Here is a 21025-nt window from a genome sequence, read left to right as displayed (position 1 = left end):
TTGCGCATCATATACTGCAGTGCAATGGGGATACTTATGTATCACCCTAGCTTTTTTACACTTGGAATTTTTTGTTACTTTTATATATGCCTAGAGGCAAGGTTGGTGGCAGCACCTATATTTATACCACGTTTGCATTGATTTTATTGTGCACATTCACTATAGAGAGATAGAGAGATATGCCAGAGTCTCAGTGTGGGGCATGAGTGAAACCAATAGTTGTCCCCGATTGGGCAAGTAGTGGCTGTTTGCATGGTGCAGATCCTTACCATTGGTGGGCTTGGACGAGCTTCCAGGCTGGATTTTGGATAAGAGGACTTCTGCAGCCAAGAATCCCTTGTAGAAGAACAAAACTGAAAATCCAAAAAAGGCTACTGAAGTGGCCTGGCATCCCTTTCCGCGTCTGGCCCAGTGAAGCCCTATTGGACTATCTGACCACCGAAGACCAAGACCATGAGCAGTGCTTCAGCCCTTGGACTAGTGTGACCAACTCGTCTCAACGCCTTCAAGGTGACAGACCAGCTCTCTCGTTGGCTACCTTGCCAGAAGCATCGCTGTTCGCATTTTCCACACAGATCTTCAGTGGCCGCCAGCTTGTGATACAAGTCGGCTTCCGTGTGAACTTTAGCCTACCAGCCTCAAGGGATCCTGTCCTGGAGAAGCTTCATCAACAGCTACTGTAAGGACGCCTGCCGTCATCTGTGTGCGGTGGCCATCGTTGGAAGTCACCTTCCCCCGTCCTGTGAAGTGTCCTGGAGAGGCCTGCATCAGTGAATCTAGCATTTCTTAAATCGACCAGAGTTTGCATCTGGACCGCCCCGGAAGAATCTCTTCACCCACAGCTCCTGGGCACCTCCCACTGGAACGAATAGTGGGAAATGCAACCTCCAGCAACCCCCATTGGAAAGATCAAGTCATCTGGGCAATCAGTCAGCGGGGTAAGTAAACGCAAAGCACGAGTCTCCCTCTGTCCTCCAAAGGATAACATTGAGAACCAGTCCCTTTGTGTCCTATATTCTATATTGGTCTTCGAACCAGAGTAGTATCTCAAAGATAAGAACACAATTTACTTACGTAGAGTAACTTTCCTAGTTCCATTGCAGAATATCTTCTTAGAATCCATCACCAACACTAGTACTTTATCAGCTATGAAAACATTCAGGGGAGAAGCAGGGGAGAAGCATTGTGGCTCTTGTGACTTTTGGACACAAGGCCCCATTTCTCTTAGGGATTGAACTGCTGAAGTTGTGGAACTAAGTGAATTTCCCTCTTTACTGCATTGATTTACTTATCTTTTGGGGCATTGTTAGGGAGAATTCTAATTTCCGTGCCAATTCCCTTTAACCTTAGAGACCCACAGCTCTTTTGCTGGACTTTAGGATTTTTTATTTTCATCCTGGGGTGGGTGAGACCTTTTTCTCACTCTCTCATGTGTTTTTGATCTGATTTGGTTCTCTGTGTTTCTTTATTTTTGGAGTCTAACAACACTTGTGTATTGTGACACACAGCACCTTCAGTGCAGTGTCCCAGAGAAGTCCCTTGGTTTAAATACCTTCTCTTGGGAGAACTACTGTTCAAGAATAGTAAAGTGAAATTGACTTTACTTACCTTTTCTCTTTGTAGGTCCAGCACACCCCCCATCTTATGTGGTGTGCTGGGGGGTTACCTAGTAGCCCCTTATCCTACATTTGCATGTAAAGAAATGTATTGTTACCCTCACTACTTTAAATGACTGGTGGCAGTGGTTTAATTTTCCTACCAATATGCTTTTGTACCACAGGCTGAATCCTCAGCTGCATCATAGCACCCATGGATGACCATTTTGTCAAAATAGCCCTGGTCTTTTTTCACCATTTTCTGTTTGGGAGGTCTTTCTAAGGTTTTACTCTGCTCGCCAAACCAGGTTTGAGCCCTTTGTTCGTTTTGCCTTTGCAGGGATTCAGTACTGAAACCCGCCTCTGGTTCCAGTATGTCTGCAAAGGCAGGATGTGAGGGAGATGACCGAAACGCCCCTATCCTTGGTCTCTAGGAAAACCTGATTGTCTGGCTGGCTGTCCTTGTAGGACAGCCACCCTGCTGTTGCAGCGACAGGCTGTGCATGAATGGGAGAAACCTGCTTAAAAAGAGGGTTTTTGCACTGATGAGAGTCGACCACAACACGATGACTAAGAAACTGTGAACTAAGTTTTCTGCATCCTCCTGGATCATTGAACTGCCAGGTGAAGCCCTTCTGCTGTGCTGAAACTTCTTATCTGATCACCAAGAGAAGCTCCAGAAGGGACGACTTCTTCCCTTGGGTTAGTGGGACCAACTAACCCAGAGACGAACGCCACTGGAAGACCTTGCCCGACATGCTGTACTTCTTTGCTGCTGCAGGAACCGAGTGCCAGGGGTCGAGAAGTCTGTAGTAGAGTGCAATGTCTGTGATCCGACTAAAAGCTCCAGCAGTCTCCCCAGGACTCTCCAACATCTGCTCAGGCAAAGAAGACTACTGTGCTCCAATACTAGAACTCTAGTCTCCAATACTGGTTCCATGTGGTAATATCCCGGTAAAAATATTGCGATACAAAAACATCGACATATTTTTGCGGCGATATTGAGCCATGGACCCTGCGGGGGACACCCCTGCAACTCTTACCCCCACAAATTATCCCACTCAAAAATATTGCCTATGGCGAGACACTACCATATGTACGCCGATATTTTTGGTGGGGATATGTAGGGATACCCCAATACTGTAAAATGTTTTAGACCTTATTCTTGATTATCAGTTGATGTTCCATTCGTCACGAAATGTGGTTTTTCCAATGACGCCACCACCAAGTTAACAATGTTAGCACCACAGACATGTATACTTGACTGGGCTAATGGAGAGGAGGAGCGGAGAGAAGGACTTGAGGTTATATTTAAGAAACTGCATTAGATCTGATCAGCTATCTTTATTGCCCACAGTACTGTTAGCTTTAAATGTTTCCATTAATTAAAATGTAGTTAATACCGTTCTCCTTTGTCATTGTACTCAAGCTCCAGTTTTGAAGAATGTCTTTCTTCCTAAGGGTCTTGTGACCGTCTCCTTTTAATCTTGGGTCACATCTGTTAAAAGGCATATTGTGCACATTTTTTAAAGTAGTTAAAGACAACGACCTGTCCTTGCCGAGCATGTAACCATCACATCCCATATTAAAATGCACTGTCTGGCCTTATTTGGACTAGGATAGCAGACATATCATATAGTAACATTCTTCAATCATGGCCTGCTCATATCTTGCCACTTCATTCCATTTAATGGCATGCTGACTATCTCCTCAGGCCAGCCCTAAGGCGGTCCTGCAAAGAAACAAATGCTGCACCCTCAACATCCTGCACAATAATAATGTAGATCGTTTAGTTTTGACTCAAAATCAGCCTTGAGTGACACCACCACGAAGGAGACCTCTATGAGAAGTGAATATCGTGTCTTCTAGATAAAGTGTAATAGGCAACAATTAGGGAGTTCACTGGACTTGGGTCTGTTGAAGCAGACCATCTTCCTACAAAAGAAATTAATTTTTTCACACAAAAATAAAATTCTTCCTTTCATGATAACATTACTACAGCTATTAAAAGCCCTAAACTGTTTCAGGGAATCAACTATTTTTCCTGCCGGTTCCTTGACCAAAGGTGACATTGCTACCACTGCTGATGTGTGGGGCTTTGAGTCTCTTCTTTATTGATGCAATCAACTCCATAAAGACAATTTGCAAAAGGATTGTGTCTGGGTTCATCCCAATCATTGGGATGGGGGTGGTTGAGGGGTTCCCCACGAGCGCTCTTTTCATCAAACTATAGTAAAAGCTTTGTTATCTAGCACACCATTGATCACCAACTCCACTGATGAAAATAGTAACAGTTTCAGAGCCGGATAAAAGAGCAAAGAGGCCAGGAAGCTTGGCTATCCAACCTGCTGCTTTGCAATGTGGCTCAGACCACTGACTTCAGTTAACCAGAATATTCTGATCATCAACTGGTACCATTGGGTCCTCCTGATGTCTCTTGTCCTATTGTCTCCAGCCTCCTCCGCTTTCTCCTCTATCTGAACTCCTTCCTCTGACTCCTGCTTAATTGCCTAACTGCTCCAAACACCTACAACAACTTCCTCCAAATGTCAAAACACCTTTCTGGGACGCCCCATTTATACGCAAGTATGGCTGGCAGGTACGTATGCATGTGCTGCGGGCATGCAATTGATAAGAATTGCTTTCCTCGCAAAGTTAGTGTCAATTTTGTTTTGTAATCCAGGTGGCCAAACAGTGGCATTGTAAAGCCAAGCCACAATCTTGGATGTTCTGTCTTCAGGTGAGCGCATGTGCACCAGCACAGAGTCATATCTGCAACATGAGCCACAATTTGTGGCTTTTGTGTTTTTGCTGATGTCAGGGCGAACATACCATTGAATCTGTCTAGGAAAGGACTAATGTAGGATAGTCCAAACAGGCTTAGAGCCATTTATGTCAGGCAAGCCTCACATGGACCTACTAGTGACTTAACCCCATCTGCCTTTCAGTGTCAACAGCCCGTTGGGAAAGGCAGCTCAGTGGGTCAATAACCCTGCTGCAGAGATTATTGTGTAACCGGTTAGATCAAATCCTGTTCATAGGCGAGTTAATGAGTCTGCATCAGAGATATCCATTTAAGATGCAGGTAACATTCAATTGTAACACAGTTGACTTAACTTTCTACATATCAAAAGGACAACTAAATGTTCAGTGATTCACAACACACATTTCATCCAGGATGCTCTACTTGTAATGGCTCATACGACAACTCATCAGGATAGCTATACCTGTGATTGCTCAGAACACAACTGTTCAGGGCTGCCATGCTTACAATTGCTCAGAACACGCACCTCATTGGGGCTGCTATACCTGTGATGGCACAGAAGTAGAACACGCACATCCTATGAGGACCGCTATACTTGTAATGGCTCAGAACAGACATCTCATTTGGGCTGCTATACTTGTAATGGCTCAGAAGAAGCACATCCCATGAGGCACAACTCGCAGGTCAACAGATCTCAGCAACCCAGTCCCCTTCAGGCATGGCTCTTGGACCAGACCCGCACCAGACGCTTATAGTTCTAACTCTGCAATCGTAGCACACTGTAGTGCTGAATTTCACTTCTTTTGCCAGATGTCTGTACTGTGGTGCGGAGCACAAAAGCTAGGAAGCCATTCCACACGGCTGCTCAATAGCCGTCACACTCGAGGATTTTTGGTTACTCTAGGTGTGCTAAAAGGACAAGCTAGTGGCAGCACTGACTTTTCCCCCTATTTTTGCCTTTCTTTTGTTTTAACCTTACCGCATTTAGCTACCAACTGTGGCTAATGGTCAAACATGGCCGTGCCACAAGATTTTTCGCTTGTCCTTTAGCCTTCTTCCTGGCCTAACAGGCCAGGAAAATCCTTACAAGGACTTCCAGTGCCCAGGAAAGCAGAAGCTTTTGGCAGGCTGAGTGAGTGAGAGAGTGTGTCTGTCATTGGCTAGTGAGGGTCACTGCTCTAACCTGGCTTTTAGGATAAGATGGAGACCCCTGCACCTACTCGAGAGACCCGAAGGTGCCAAGAATTCTATTCAGCTGCGAGACCTGCAAACAAATCGGAGACCCTTCAGATGAAGGCCTGGCTACCAATTTCTGCTGCTGTCATGGAGGAGCCCTGTCTTGATGAAGATCATAAGCAGTCCTGCGAAGGAGCTGCAACCCTGGGAGTGGAGGGCACATCCATTCCAGAAACCTGCACAGTGCCCTGTGAAGAAGAGCCGTCGAAGTGTCCCTGGGACAACCAGTGGCTGATCAACTCAGAGTTTTGGCTACTGTGCTCCAGACGCAGACGTTCCCCGTTGAGGCCTGGAACTTTGCTTGCCCTACAAGACTCACCTCTGCGAAATTTCGGCGTCCTAGCATCAAGGTGACCCGAGATAGGAGGGAAAGTCAGACCGCAGCAGTGGAGTCCCTTTGCGCTACTGTCTGAACCTGCTTACCTGCGTCGAGGCCAGTCCTGAGAGAGGTGCTACATCGTTTTCTACCAAGTTCTTCACTCGAGAGTCTTGCACCAGCAAAAGACACCAACCCGGAGAGCTGCTAGAACCTGCAACCCCTGTGAATCAAGGGCTTCGGCAGACTGCAGGAAAAGCTTTGTGTAAATCAAATACTACACTTTATCTCTGCTAGCACCTCTAAACTGGTGTCTCGAGCATCATTCTCTACTTTGACAGCAGATGAAGCGGCTATTGCTCTTTTATCCTATCTTTCAACATCTCTTGACTCTTTATTCTTCTCCGTTTCACCCTTCACGTAAACCCCCTCAACCTTGGCTTTCTCCCCAATTTCGCGCAATACAAAGCGCTCTTCAGCGCTTAGAAAGGTGTTGGTTAAAACTGAAGACAGCAGGGAACTACAGTTCTCATGTGTCTTACCATGCTCTTTATAAATGATCTTCACTCTGCTAAATAACATTTTTCTGATCTACTCCATTCACAGTCCTCTCATCCTAAACGGCTCTTCCAAATTCTCTCGCCTGCTCTCATCTCCTAGCCTGGATTATTCAACTAACTACTCTTAATGCTACAGATCTTGCGCTCTACTTTACTTCCAAAGTCTCTTTCATTTCAATCAGTTATTAAATTTTATCACTCAGGTCAGTTCTTTGACATCTGCGCCTCCGCTATCTCCTAAAGAAATGTGTACTGGATTTGTTCCCATTGCTAATGGATACACAGTCTGCTTGCCCGCGCTCATCCTACCTCCTCCCCACTCGATCCTATACCATCTGCGCTCAGACCTAAAATCTATCCTTTACTTGTTCCTTATCTCACAATCGTATTCAATTCTTGTTTATCTTCTTCCGTTTTTCTTTCCACATTTAAGCATGCTACCATCATCCCGCTCTTGAAAGCCTTCAGCGGATGTCTCCTCTGCCTCCAATTTAGGTCCTATTTCACCCTTATCTTTCTAAAATTCTTGAACGCATAGTTTACACTCAAGTTCCTACCTTTTTATCTCGTAATCTTATTCTCCCTGGTTTTCAATCTGAGTTTCGCCCAGGGTACTCAGACTGCTCTCCTTTACGTTCTTCACTCTGCACATCAGCTCTTATATTTTTGGATCCCTGCTGCTTTTGACACTGTTGATCACACTCTTACTGTATGCTCTTCTCTTTTGGCTTTCCTGGTCCTACTCTAGCTTAGTTTGAATCAGATCTATCCCAGAGAACTTTTATGTCTCCTAGGCAGGGGTTACTTCTGAAACATGTTCACTTTCTTATAGTCTCCCTCTAGGTTTGGTTCTTGGTCCTTTTATTTTGTCACTTTACACTTCATCAGCCGGGGTCATCTCTTCTTTCAGTTTTTCGCATCACTTATATGCTGATGACACAGCTCTTTTTGTTTCCACACTTTACTGATGACATTCACCTTAAGCTTAGCGCGGGTCTTCTAGCCATCCGATCATGGATGTCAGATCATTTTTGAGTACTTAATGCTGCAAATAAGGAGGTTATATTTTTTTCCTTCTTCTACAATCTATTCTTCTGCATCACCACCTTTTATATTATTTCCTCCATCTCAATTTCTTCTGTGGCCCGTAACCTGGGACTCAGATCTTTCTTTTAGTCATTGTATTTCCTTATCTGCTCGATCCTGCCGATTCCACTTGTATAATATTCGAAAAGCCTGTCCTTGCATGACTTTTAAAGCCACGCAGTTATTGGGGTCTGCTATATTCTTTTCACGGCTCTCCCATTGTTCTTCTGCACTCTTTGGTCTCTCCCCCCCCCCCCCCCATCTCGTTTGGCTCCTTTAAAATCTGTATTTAATGCTTCTATTGGTGCTCTGTCTGCTTGCTCCTCGTGATTCCATTTCTTCTTCATTGACTAATCTTGGATTGCTTTCCTTCCATCACCGTTTTATGTTTAGTCTTTAAAGCTCCATGCTCTTGCACCCCTTATCTTTCCTCTCGTCGCATTCCATCTTCCCTCCTGCCCACTCCGTTCTGCTTCTCAGTTTTTCCTTATAGTTCCTCGTCCTCCTTGTGCTCAATCTCATTTCCGATCTTTCTCCCTGGTGAATGGAGTAATTACCGGTCCATTCTAGGTCGGAGGGACCAGTAATTCCCCATTCACCAGGGCCATTCCCCATTCGAGCCCCCATAGGGCTCAATGGGAAGGGGGAAGGCGGCAATAACTTATCGATCAAATGATTGATCCCGGTGTCCCTTTGCGGGTCCCGTCCTGAATGCCTGCTAAAAGCAGGTGTTAAGGAAGGACCCGCAAAAAGAACTCCTAGTAGGACGGTAAGGGTTTAACGGCACCGGTCTCGTTACCGGTGACCATTAACCCTTACCGCCCTACTCGGAATGAGGCCCACTGCCTCAGTTGTATGGATGTTGGGAGAATTGTCCTTTTAATGCTCAATTCCTCCCACGTAGAGACCCCTAGCTCTTTTGCTGGACTTTGGAACTTTTTAACTTTAACCCTGGAGTGAGTGAGCCCTTTTTCTCACACCCTCATGCGTTTTGATCTGATTTTGATTAAGTGTTTCCTTTGTTTTTGGAGTCTGAAAAACCCCATAGGCATCTACTTTTTGTATGCTAACACACAGCACCTTTAGTGCAGTGTCACAGAGAAATCCTTTAGATTTCTCTTAAGGTTTAAATGCCTTTTCTTGGGTGAACTACAGTTCCCAAGAATAGTACAGTGAAATTGACTTTACTTACCTTTTCTCTTTGTAGGCCCAGCACACACCGTCTTATGTGGAGTACTGGGAGGGTTACTTAGTAGTTACTCATGAAACGTTTTTTAGGTTACCCTCACTACTTTAAATGACTGGTGGTAGTGGTTTACTTTTCCTACCATTGAGCTTTTCTACCGCAGGCTGAATCCTCAGCTGCAGTATAGCAGCTATGGGCGATGATTATATCAAAATGGCCCTGGTTTTCTTTCACCATTTCTAGTTCGTGAGGTCTTTCTTGGGTTTTACTATGAGTGCCAAACCAGGTTTGATCCCTTTGTTCGTTTTGCCTTTGGCGGGCTTCAGTACTGAAGCCCGCCTCTGCCTCCAGTGTGTCTGGCAGGGCAGGAAGTGAGGGAGGTGACAAAACCTCCCCTGTTCTTGGTCTTCAGGGCAACCTGAATGCACCCAATCCTGATTGGCTGGCTGTCTTTCCTTGCAGGACAGCCATCCTGCTGTGTGAGCGACAGCTAGGCTGTGCATGAATGGGAGAAATCTGCATAAAAAGGCGAGGCTTCTTGGACTGAAGAGTCGACCACTGGGAAGAACACCCAGACAAAGAAACCGTGAGCGAAATTTGCTGCTTCCTCCAGGACCGTTGAACCACCCCTGAAGCCCTGCTGCTGTGCTGAAACTCCTCTTTCTGATCGACAAGAGAAACTCCGGAAACAGACGACTTCTTCCCTTGGGTTAGTGGGACCACCCTACCCTGAGACAAACTTTGCTGAAAGACCTTCCCCAACTGGCTGTACTTCTTTGCTGCTGCTCAAACTGAGTGCCAGAGGTCGAGAAATCTGTAGTCTAGTGCAACGTCTGTAAGCCGGCCAAAAGCTGCAGGAGTCTCCCGAGGACCCTCCTGAAGCAGGACAACCTAAGCGCCAGTCACCTCAAAAGAGTGCTGGACTCAAGAAGTGAAGGAACCCCAACCAGTGTCCAAGATCCGCAGTGGTTCCGTTTACCGAGCGCTGATACCGCAAAGTGCGGTTGATCCGAAGAACACCTGTAGCTGCCGCCGACCTTTGAATTGCTGTGCCGGAGTCCTCCAGACGGCCTCCCTCTTGTCCCCACGACTGAGGCCCAGAAACACAGGATCTGCATCACTGCAAACAGACAGAAGCTGGCTGGATCCTCTTCTAACCAAATGTATTGTTCTACCTCTTTGTCGGTAGTCCTGCTCTTCTCAGTGGAGACTTGCAGTAGCTGCTTTTCTAGAGTTGATTTCAGCTCTAACTTTCACAAGTAACAGCTTGTGACGCAACAGTGATTCTCTACAACAAACTAACTTTGTGCAAGACCTTCTGCTATCTAAGAAGAGCCTCAGGCTCATAGACTTTGCTCCAACTGACTTGGCTGTCCTGGCTCCCTGCAGACTCTTCTAGTCCATTGACTTCAATTCTTACTGTCCCGTATAGGTGATCGGTTTCTAACGAATATTGCTGGGAAAGTTTAACTAGATTTCATTGGGAGATTTAAAAGTGCTCACATGCTCCGAGAACCCGTTTAACCTTTTTCCCTCCTTTAACGCTTCCTTTCTACCAACCTCAGAATTTACCAAGTACAACAGTGATATATAAATGCCAATACTGTCCTAGTTAGTGAAGTCCCCTCAGGGTGTAGGAAGTGTGTATGAAGCATGAGTATTTCATTGCTTTGCCTTGATTCTGAGAATGTATTTTGAAGTATATTTTTGCGCATGGACCTTTTAAAAGAAAGACCGATAATTATTTTACTAGAAAACCTTGAGTGCAAGTGTTATTTGGATATTTGTATTGGTGAATTTCAATGCTACAGTTCTACAGCTCACATTTACCCCTCTTGAAATAAGTCTGGCTGCTCAGTCACACTACCAAGTTGTGTAGTACAGACCTATACCAGTAGGTGGGTTGCCCAATACCAAGAGGACAAGGGTTGTGTAGTCTCCCCCAGGGTTACTACATCAATTCTTGCCCAGCAATGGATTTACTAAGCCCCTGGTTGGACTTCAGAAAAACCGTCCTAACAATGGCTCTCACCTGAGACCTTACAAGAGGGTCCAGTGTCCCCAAAACAAAGTAAATGCAGGAGGTGAGTGAGAAAGTCTCAGTCACCTTCAGAGTCATAGGAGAGAAATCCCAGCGAGTCCATCTGTACTACTAGGAAGCTCAGGACAGAGAGCATTATTTGTAACCCAGTTGGAGTTACTAAACTTTGGGTAAATATATATATATTACAGAGGAGAGGGAGAGAGTGCATGTCTTACCTTTGTTGTATGCAACTGAATGCAACCTATTAACAGGAGTATTTTTGTACTTCTCTGTGTGAACCTCTTTACTACCGGTAATGGTTAATAATGGTTAGCTGTCCTTCACACCAAACCTACCTTCTCCAGAGTCCAAGCTTTCCTGCTCAGCCATACTACACAGATTGGTTAGACTTGTTGTTGGACCAGTAAGTTGGCTGCTCAGAGCCCCTCACCAGAATATGTTCTGAAAAACCATCTTCTCAGAGGACCAGGAGGTGCACAAAAAATGCAACAGTTTTAGTGCAAGAGAACCTGCGCACAGAGAGGAGACAAGCTGCGTTTGAGGTCACGAGCAAGTGCCAATCCAGACCACAACCCAATAATTTATTTGCTTTATGAAGCATGAAGAGTTAAACGAGAACCCTTTGAATACCGTTATTGTGCCCATGATGTCTCACTGTTCGAACCAGGTTAATGTCAAGTACAATTGCAGGGGCCAATTATTTCCACAACTCCTGACACCTCCATGAACATTTACTGCAGAATTGGGACTCTTTAAAGGGTGACCGTAACCCATCTACACAAAGTTTACATTTTATGACAAAGGTCATCACCATTTCAGGAATTGATCTCTTTTGATCAGGTTTCTATGTCCAGCACTTTCTTAGTAAGTCCACCCCATATTTCTTGCATTGAGAGACTGGATAAATGTCCAGGAAAAATAGGATCAATGTTAAAAAAAAACGAATACAAAAAGCTTGAATTACAAAATTGCCCACTTGTTCGCATTTTGCAATTCAAGCTTTTTGGATTTCAGTGGTTTGTCCCCCTGCTGGGTACGAATGGTATACGTGGTATGTATGCGGGGGGACACCCCCTCAGCCAATAATACTGAACGAGTGGAGCAGGGGGGGGGACACCCCAGTCCCCTTATTCGGTATTATGTGATTAGATTATACCAGGCCGAATGCACACTAATTGTGCATTATGTCTTTTTTCGATTTATTGGGGTAAACCCAGAAAAACATAGGTCCAACACCATTTATGGAGTCCAATTCCCCAAATCTGCTTCAACTGTGTCCCTTTAGATATTTTTTTTTTTTATTAAACAGCAAAATATATACAATCTTTTGTATTTAGTGATTATTAGAAAGAAATAGGTAAAGGTAGCAGTCTAAATTGAAAACTCCAGCTGCTTCCTTCTGCTGCTCATCACACCGCACAAACACAGTAATTTACACATTTGTGTTAATCGTTCCAAAGATCATACTGCAATAGATCAATGGCAAGAGGCAGCTAAAAGGCAAGTGAATTTGATTTTACCGTATGCGCATTGCTGATCTTTTTCACTTCCCATGGTCCGTCGCCTGTATAAGTAAGCATAGAGATGGCCCCGTCCGAGCTTCCGCATGCAAGCATTAGTCCATAGTCATGGGGGGCCCAGCACACAGAGTTCACTGTTAGGATAGGAAAGGTGAGCTTCAGTTGGACGCTATTCAAGTTTCCATCAGCTCATTGAGTGTGAAAGCCAGTGCAGGTCATGTTAAAAACTTAAACTAAGCATACCGATACACAGGCCAATTCTATTGCATAGATTGAGGTAGGGGAATGCTCACCCTCAATACAGAATAGTCACAGTTTCATGCAGTTCAACATTCATCAGCCAAAACTGGAAACTGCAATACTAGAATTTAAAGTACAATAAATGGAAACAATTCAAACCAAACATAATCACCATGGTTGCATCCAAAGCCAGCATCATGGACATTTCAACAAACAAGGCAGGCATATATAGGGGAAACACTTCTACTTCCCAAAATGACCCTGCTGCTGTAGTTACATAACGCAAAAAGGTGTTAGGGTAGACATTTTAGGTTCCAACACAGGAAAGAGGTTCACACTACGTACATTGTACTAGGCCATGGTGCGGCTGGTTAGATGCGATGTTGCAACTAAATATGTGTTCAATGTAGTTGGAAGAATTGAAATGAGTATTACTTTGTGTACTAGTTGGATAGTCACAGTAGGTCGCAACATGAGTAGCATGGATACAATGTATTGTGCAATCTACAAATTGTAGCACTGAGAAGTATGGAGTGGGGAACTTTATGCATGGAATAGAGGAGTTCACTGAAGGGGAAACCAACGTGTGGGAATTCAACAATGGTTTAGATTGCAGACACATTCAGGGCACTGGGAAACAAGGGTTCATTGTGGGTACATGGAGGTTTCACCGCCTTCGAGTTTTAGTAAGCCATGGATTTGCAGGAATGTGTTTTTGCCTGGTTTGGAGAGCTGGATGACCGAGGTCATGGAAGGTGGTAGGAAGTGAACCGCATATGGGAAGTTGTAACAACCACGAAGGGCTGACGGTGAGAACAGAATGGAATGCCATTTGTTAGATTTTTATGGTCAGATTGGGTTCTTAGATGCAAAGAGTAAATTCCATGGGAGCACAAAGGCTTGTTTTTTGTGGCCAGAAAGGATTGGTTGCATAGAAGGGCTAAATTGAGAGCTGAAGGGTTAAGGGCTTTCAGGTAACTAAGTAGAATGCACGGTGCAGGCTATATGACGAGCGTCGCAAATGGGATTACGTGAAGGCATGCAGTGAAAATAACCGGAACATCTGGGAGAATAAGGATTTACTGCTGCTTCAAAGGAGTGCTATTTATTTCACTCCCTCCCCTTATGGAAAGCCTTGCACAATCTCCATCTGGGTTTCTGTCACAAGGTATGAATAATAAACTGAGTTATTCATGGAAAGGGCATCATGGATAAGTGCATTATGTGGAGTATGTCATAACTGACTATGAAAGAAGATAACATATAAAAAGATGTTGTACTTTGTGAATGGATCCAACAGGGTTTTAGAGTTAGGGGGATTCAATCACTTTGTATTAGAGGTAGCCAATGGGACTTTGTAACAAAATATTTCCGATTATGTAAATGGCCTAACTGTGTATTTAAGAGGAAAGCTTGTTGTCATTCGGAGAGCAATCGGGTTAGTTTTCGGAGAGAATCAGGTTAGTTTTCAGCTCCAAGGAACAGACTCGCCTCTCCCGACCATTAGCATGCAATGATTTGCTTTTCAGACATAGTGCATTCATTTATATGTGGAAGCCGTTTTTTCGCATTGGAATCTTTTGAGTCACTTCCTTACATTGGTGTATTTGTAGAGTGCACATTCACCCCCCAGAGGGGCATCTTGCCACAATTGACAGATTTATTGGTACCCAACATACTCATTTCAACGGCCTCGAAGGATGGACCTGCCGGGGTTCGAACCTGTGAGCAGGAGGTCATACACTAACCCCTGTAGTGGATGTATTAATCCACTGAGCCACAGACCTGGTTGGCCAATACATCACAATCACGCCCCGATTATTAATAAACAGCAGTAGTAACTGGAAGGGATTGGATAGTACATTTTAACCAAATGTTTGCAATCCAAAAATTGCACTGAGAACAATGGACTAGAATTCAGATTGCCAATATTTTTCCAACAGCAGAAGTGAGGCATTATTACACTGCAATTAGAAATTTCACTATTTGAAATCTCCATGTCCATAATTTCCCCACCTCATTACAGGTGCCTGGATCAAATTGCAGATCACAAAGGGGAGGGTGGAAGGAATGGGTGGACAGAGAAAAAGAAAGGATGGTAAAAGTGTGAAAAGGAGAGTAAGCAACCAGAAAGGAGTTAACAAAATTAAGAGACAAGGAGAGCAGACAGAGAAATGTGTATTAGAGGTATATTTGGACATCCCAGTGGCAGAAAAATTAAAATCCTGGTTTGCCAAGTTCCGATTAGGCATACTCCCACTGGCCCATGAGTCTTCTAAGTGGAAGAGCGGGTCTTGTTCCTCACCCGTATGTCCCCTGTGTGGGGGCGTGAGGACCAGGCGCATCTTCTTTTTTTGCAAGACCCACTCTCGGGCAAAGAGGCATTGGCTCGCCTCGGTCTGGAGCCACCTAGTACACTTTCCAACCCCATTAGCCATCCAAGCATTGAGGTGCTGCACCTTCCCTGAATATGTGTCAGTCGCAACATTTCTAAGCTCTGCACTCAAGAAGAGAATGCTGGGGACTATTACGCGCGAAAAAATTGGAAAGCAGTAGCCTCGGTGTGACACACGCACTGATGCTGTGACCCACACAATTGGACATTGGTTTTACTACTGTATGCTTATTTTAAACAAAATGTTTTTACTTATTAGGACTAACATAGATATCAATGTAAATTGTGTTTTTCATGTTTTGCATTGCAAACTGTACTTTAATAGAGGCCTGTCTTCCGAATAAAGTTATAAAAAAAGAAAGTATTAGGAGCAGCAGTAGAGGTTTACTGATTAAGTGGGAGAGCATGGCGGAAATTGGGTCCGGGGTCACAGCGAAAGGCAAACACAGGATACAAGAACATCAGAGCAACTACATAAAAAATTGAGGAAAAACAGTGAATGTACCTATAGAGGAGAAAAAAATGTGAGGAGAAAGAAATTGAGACACAGGAAGGGGTGACAGTGTGAGAAATACAGAAGGAAAAAACTATTAATTATTCTCTGTTTCAGGTATGCCACAAGTTGCAGGTTACAAGAACACATTCCGCCAGATCTTCTGTGTGGAACAAATGACCATGTAGACATGTTTCAATGTTAACAAAGTTGCCCCCAGTATCACAAAGTTATGTACCTGAGGAGTCGTGTCCAGTGTATTCGTAGCTCTTTTCCCAAGTACCATTCTCTTCTTTCCATACAATGACTTTCCGGTCGTAGGAGCAGGAGGCCAACATGTTTCCATACATGGGGTGTGCCCAGGCGACCTGCCATACAGGTCCCTCGTGACTGAAAGGCAAAGCAAAACATTTATTTATAACATGTATTTTTTAAACAATATACAAAGCACTTATGAATAAACAAGAAAGCCTCCTTTTTCATACCTCTATATATTTTTATTGCATATTAGATCGTTTAAGTAAAACTAACTACAAACAATGTTGAGCTTTACATTTGAGGGATGAATCATGCAACATTTCTTATTAAAAAACATTGATGCCATAGTCGTGGATGCCTTAGCACAATACCATATGTAAATAAGCAAATTAACCCCCAGAACCAGCACTGACTGCTGTGGGGAGGCATTTTTTTAATTTTCTTTTATAGTGTGTTTGGTCAGATCTTTACAAGCAAACAAACACATTACATTTACAGTTTGTAAAATTACACTTAAAAACCAATTTACATCATTAATCTTAAAACCAATTCTTTAGCAGATATGACCAGTTCATTATAACAATTAAAAGAAACATCAGTTATAAAAAAAAATTGCATCAACGGTAGGGCCGCCCTTTAAAATACTTGCTCAAAGGCAGGTCTGACAGACAAACACAAGGTGGCCGACAGGTCCAATTTCCGTCCATGTATGCATCACTATCTATAAAAGGATCACACTGTGGCCAGATATTTCCCCACCTTCTTCCATATATGTGGTGCAGCAGCAGTTGCTACCAAAAGGTTTTGCTCCATACAAGGCGCTCCAAAAGTGGTCTGAGGTGTGATCCGCATAGTTACGATATCCCTTCTCATAGATGGGGACTGCTACATTGGGTAAGTATAGGTCTAGCCAATTGCACGGATGAATTACAGATCATGACAAGTTGGTCACCTTGTGCCAAACCGATCCACGCCCCTGTATTCTCATAGAACGGCAGGGTTCGAGGCGTAACGAGGTAATGAAGTGTACCAGTTTTGGTGAGTAACTTTATCAGATAGTTGCATGGTTTATGTTCATGCACTGTGTAGAGTACGTATTATATCTTCTTTTGTTAGCTAACTAGTCAATGGACTCCCTACGATCATGGTCCTATGAATTTCTTTCACAGTCCAAGGCATATACTTCTCCCGGTGAAACTGGCAGTCCCTCCATGCTGATCATCAAGCAGTGATTTACTACAAGTTTTTGAATAGAACTAAATATGGCATGTTTAGTACTATACCCCGTCCTAAAACTGATCTGCATAGGGTTCAATATTTGTATTGCCCATTCCCATGTGGTAAGTAGTTCCAAGATCATTCAAGAGAAAATCAAAAATCTTGGAGCTGGTGTCCTGCATGGGTAGTAGTCTGTAGTTATCCGGGTGCTTTCATAAGCCCCTTCTTATATACTAGGATCAATATAGACTTCACCATGTTGATGGGAAGACACTGATCTCACAGACACGGAAGAATAGTGATTGTAGTAACTCTTCCCAATACTCTGGGTCATTTTTCAAGAACATGTTGCAGAGTCCATCTGGGGTTACGGCTCTAGATGATTCAGAGCTCATAATTAGCTAGTCAATATCTGCTTCCTTCCATTGGTTCCAGACCGTGAGCCAATCTTAGGGCGATGTGTGGGATATATTGATCCACTCAACAGCATTTCCCCCACATCACTAAGCTGCATTTGTGCAGGAACAACCACAAAAGGGCTGTGCTGGCTCCTGTGAGCACCATGGCTCAAAACTGCGTTTTGAAACAAAAATGGCTGCGCCGTCCTGCCAAGCACACATCGGACAGGATGGAACCAATGGAACCATGGGGAACATTGAATGAGATTGCCAGTGTGTTCTGACATAAATAAAAGGAAGAAAGTGGAAAAAGCAGCGTTGCTTTGCTGCAAAAAGCCAAAATATCCATTGAAATGAAACCCTTTTTCACCTTTAAAAATATGCGGCTTTGACGCCAGCTCCCTCTGTTCCTTAAAGCCACTGTGATTAAAAAGCCCTACCAAGCCCTGTGTGTTTCACTGTGCCTTAGAAAAACCAGGCAGGATTCTGAATGGACAAGCCCAGTCAAACCAACTAAAATGAAAACGACCTGGAACCTTACCTTTTACTCACAGGGGAAACCCGGTCACTTTCTTTGCAAAAGTATCCAAAACTCAGCTGTTGAGAGAGACTAACTAGCTGAGCCAGGCCTGCGTCAATGTATCCGTGCTTCAGACCAGCTCCAGCATTTCAAGAGAATAACTTTAGCTGCAGACAGTGTGTGAATCTGCTGGAGATGAAGGAAAGGCCAGCTGCACCAAGTTTAAAAAAATGGGCTTTTACAAACTAAAGAAAAACAAATGCCTGTGTGTTGGAACAGTACACCAGTGAATGAAAGCCTGCCCGTCTTTGGCAATATGAAGGGGATTGTTGATGGGGAGACTATATAACATGGGTTATTTTATGCATCCGGCTCTCCTTAATTCTGGATCTAAGATCAGAAATTAAAAAGGTTAAAATAGGGTGGTTTTCTGCTTGGAGGGGAGGCACCAAAAGGAGGGCGGGCTCTCAGCAGATAATGACAACCCTCTGATAATTTATGGGGTTACACAGAGGTTTGTCTCTGTTGGGACCCAAATAATGAAGCTCCCATGGAAGGAAGTCTGAAGGGGCAATATAACTTCAATCAAGGGAGAAACCCCCACCATGCTCTTAAGGAAATGACAGTTGGCAGCAGTGAAGGACAGAAAAAAAAAATTGACCCAGGAACAAAGAGAGGAACAATGACTGCCATTTGGTCCCCAAAGACTATTTCAGGAATAAACTTTAAAGACATCTATCTTTGCAGCAAGACTTTGAAAAATTGTAAAAATGTCACAGTTTAAAAATTATTTTTTTGTGCTTTCTTTAGAGATATGATGAACTCATTGACACGTCGGGGGCAGAAAGGGGAAGTATTGAGGATAAATTGAAAAGTATCAATGTTGCAAACATAACATGTTGTACATACATCCCTGGGGATAATTTGTATCTTTGTAGAAAGTTATGGAATTTTAGGCCAATCTTTAATGCTAAAAATTACCAAAATGTATCAGAAGGGCGAAACAAAGGCCCACAGACTTGAGGATTGGACTAATATGTGCTGCACATAATATGTAACCTGTGTGTATAATTTACTAAGATTACAATTGCATAAATGTCAGTTTTTGGCAAAATCGGATTTTAAGTAAAGAAAATGTGGGAGTTTTTGGACATTGTAAAACACCTCATAAACCTGACATCATTCCCTTGGAAATCCAACCAGTTGAGAGCAAGGCGGAAACTGCCACCCCTGCCCAATCCAAGTAGTTTAGGGGCGTGCATAGTCAACCCTGCCCAGCCTATACTTTGATGATGTCATTATGCACTATAAATACGTTTACCTGACAAGACTCACACACACACTCTTCCTGATTTCCTGTGCTGCATTCCTGTACCCATCATCTTCCAGATCCAGACTCCAACTACCAGGCCACACATTGCTGATCCTACTGCTGCACCCAAGCAGTGCTGATCCCATTCCCAGCAAGGCCTACCATATAAATAAAAAAAAAACATTAAATTTTCCCCATTAACAAGGGGAAACCTATGGTACCTTTCTCATCCTGATCCAGCCTTGCTTGCTGCCACAATGCATGCTGCTGCTATCCTGCTACTATGATGACCTATGGTATCCAGTGACCAGAATTGCCAGTCCAGAGGTGCTTCCCGGTAACCAGAACTGCCCAGCTGTTTGCCAGGCACCCTGCCGTGTAGTGACCAGAACCGTTGACTGTCCAAAATCCAAAAACTAAAAAGTGGACTGAGTATCAATTGCCACCCCATCTAAACCCATAGCCTATCTTGCCTTTGTTCTCATCCCACTCTAAGTGACCCTATCCTTATCCTGATACCTTGTTCAAACTGTCACAATCATTCTTGCAACCCTGCCCTTGATTTCTAGTTCTAGCGCCATTTCTTTAGTATTTTTGTCTTGTCAAATCCTAAGCTCCTATTTCAAGTGGTCGGACTGGTTCCGCCAGGGTGGGCGCAAGGGCGAGAGGGTTGAACTCACAAATCAACCCTGGAGCTTACTGTGTCCCTTCTTGGTGCCCTAGCCTGAATAGTGTAGAGTAAAGCTGTTCTTCTCCCAAACTGATTTAATTTCCTTTTTCACGCCTTCAGTTACTCAAAGTACACCTTCTAAGATCTTGCATAACTCATTCAATTTACCAGCTAGACACTTACTTTCACTTTCCTAGTGTACCTGTGATCAATAGCTATCCCCCAACCAAAAACCATTGCGATTTACAATATTTAATCTGTTTTTCAAAGAAACCGTTTTAGTAAATTTACACGGAAAAATGGAAATATTTGCAAAGTTTCCAACGTGTCATTTTGATTGTTAACTGTTTTAAATCTTCATTTTTTTAACTGTATGCTCTAGCTAACCCATTGCTTGTGATTGTTAATACCTTTACATTGTTGCTTTAGTGAAGAACTATTTGTTTCAAGGTGTTTGCACCCATTCATTCTATTCATTAATCTCCGAGTGTCCTTTTTAACATTACAAGGGTTGCAAATCCGTTTTTCACTCTTATTTGGGGAGGGAAGGTCGGATTTGGATTCTGTTTTCAGCTTCTTATTCCTGATCACCTGTTGCTTCCTTATATCAATTCAGAATTGATTATTTGTGGGTTGAGGGAACTTTGCAGGGGGAAATCCTAACTTGAGTGCTATCTGTCCCAACTTAAAAGTGCTCCCATTTGCTGTGCTGTGCATGTACTCAACTAAAAAGTCAAACCTGGTGCATTGCTCACATTCTCATTTGTAACTATAACTCCATTGGCGTTTGCTGCCCTATATTAAAAGTGTGATTTGTTTTGAATTTTAAATAAATATTGCATTTGACCCACCAGCCTGGTTCATGGTCCATTGTGACCTGCGGTATTTGAAAAGGGGGTGTGATACGAGTGGTGTGCCATCCCAAAATTGAATCCACATAAATAAGGAGAAAAGCACCTCAGTTAGGCATTACATACTAGGCAGAGACCACGGTGTGCGTGTCGCCTGATTGAAATACTTAACCAACCATAGGCAATAGATACCTCGATATCAGTTTGTCATCAAATAGTGTTTATTCTTGTGCTTGGCCCAAGTATTTTCAGAGATGACACATACCATTTGCTCAGTTCTTACATGGCTAAAGTTTCACAGCAGGAACCAAAATGTCTTGGTATCCGACCCTGCTGCTACTTTTTCACTATGCAATATTTGTT

The 21025-nt window shown here is 43.6% G+C and overlaps 1 protein-coding gene across 1 annotated transcript in view; it reads right to left on the bottom strand.

The window, feature by feature from the left end:
• The window catches only part of SEC13 (SEC13 homolog, nuclear pore and COPII coat complex component), a 207506-nt gene that overhangs the window by 115389 nt on the left and 71092 nt on the right, over nt 1-21025 (bottom strand). The window contains exons 4-5 of the mRNA XM_069643461.1: nt 15674-15825; nt 12308-12441 (exon numbers count right to left, since the gene is read on the bottom strand). Of these exons, the coding sequence (XP_069499562.1) occupies nt 12308-12441; nt 15674-15825 (286 nt within the window). The remainder of the gene's footprint in view (nt 1-12307; nt 12442-15673; nt 15826-21025) is intronic.

Source organism: Ambystoma mexicanum, chromosome 2p (genome assembly GCF_040938575.1).
Source record: "Ambystoma mexicanum isolate Mex_15411 chromosome 2p, UKY_AmexF1_1, whole genome shotgun sequence".
In the NCBI taxonomy this organism is placed as follows: Eukaryota; Metazoa; Chordata; class Amphibia; order Caudata; family Ambystomatidae; genus Ambystoma; species Ambystoma mexicanum.
The sequence above is the reverse complement of the archived record's forward strand: the minus strand, read 5'-3'. Positions and strand labels throughout refer to the sequence as shown.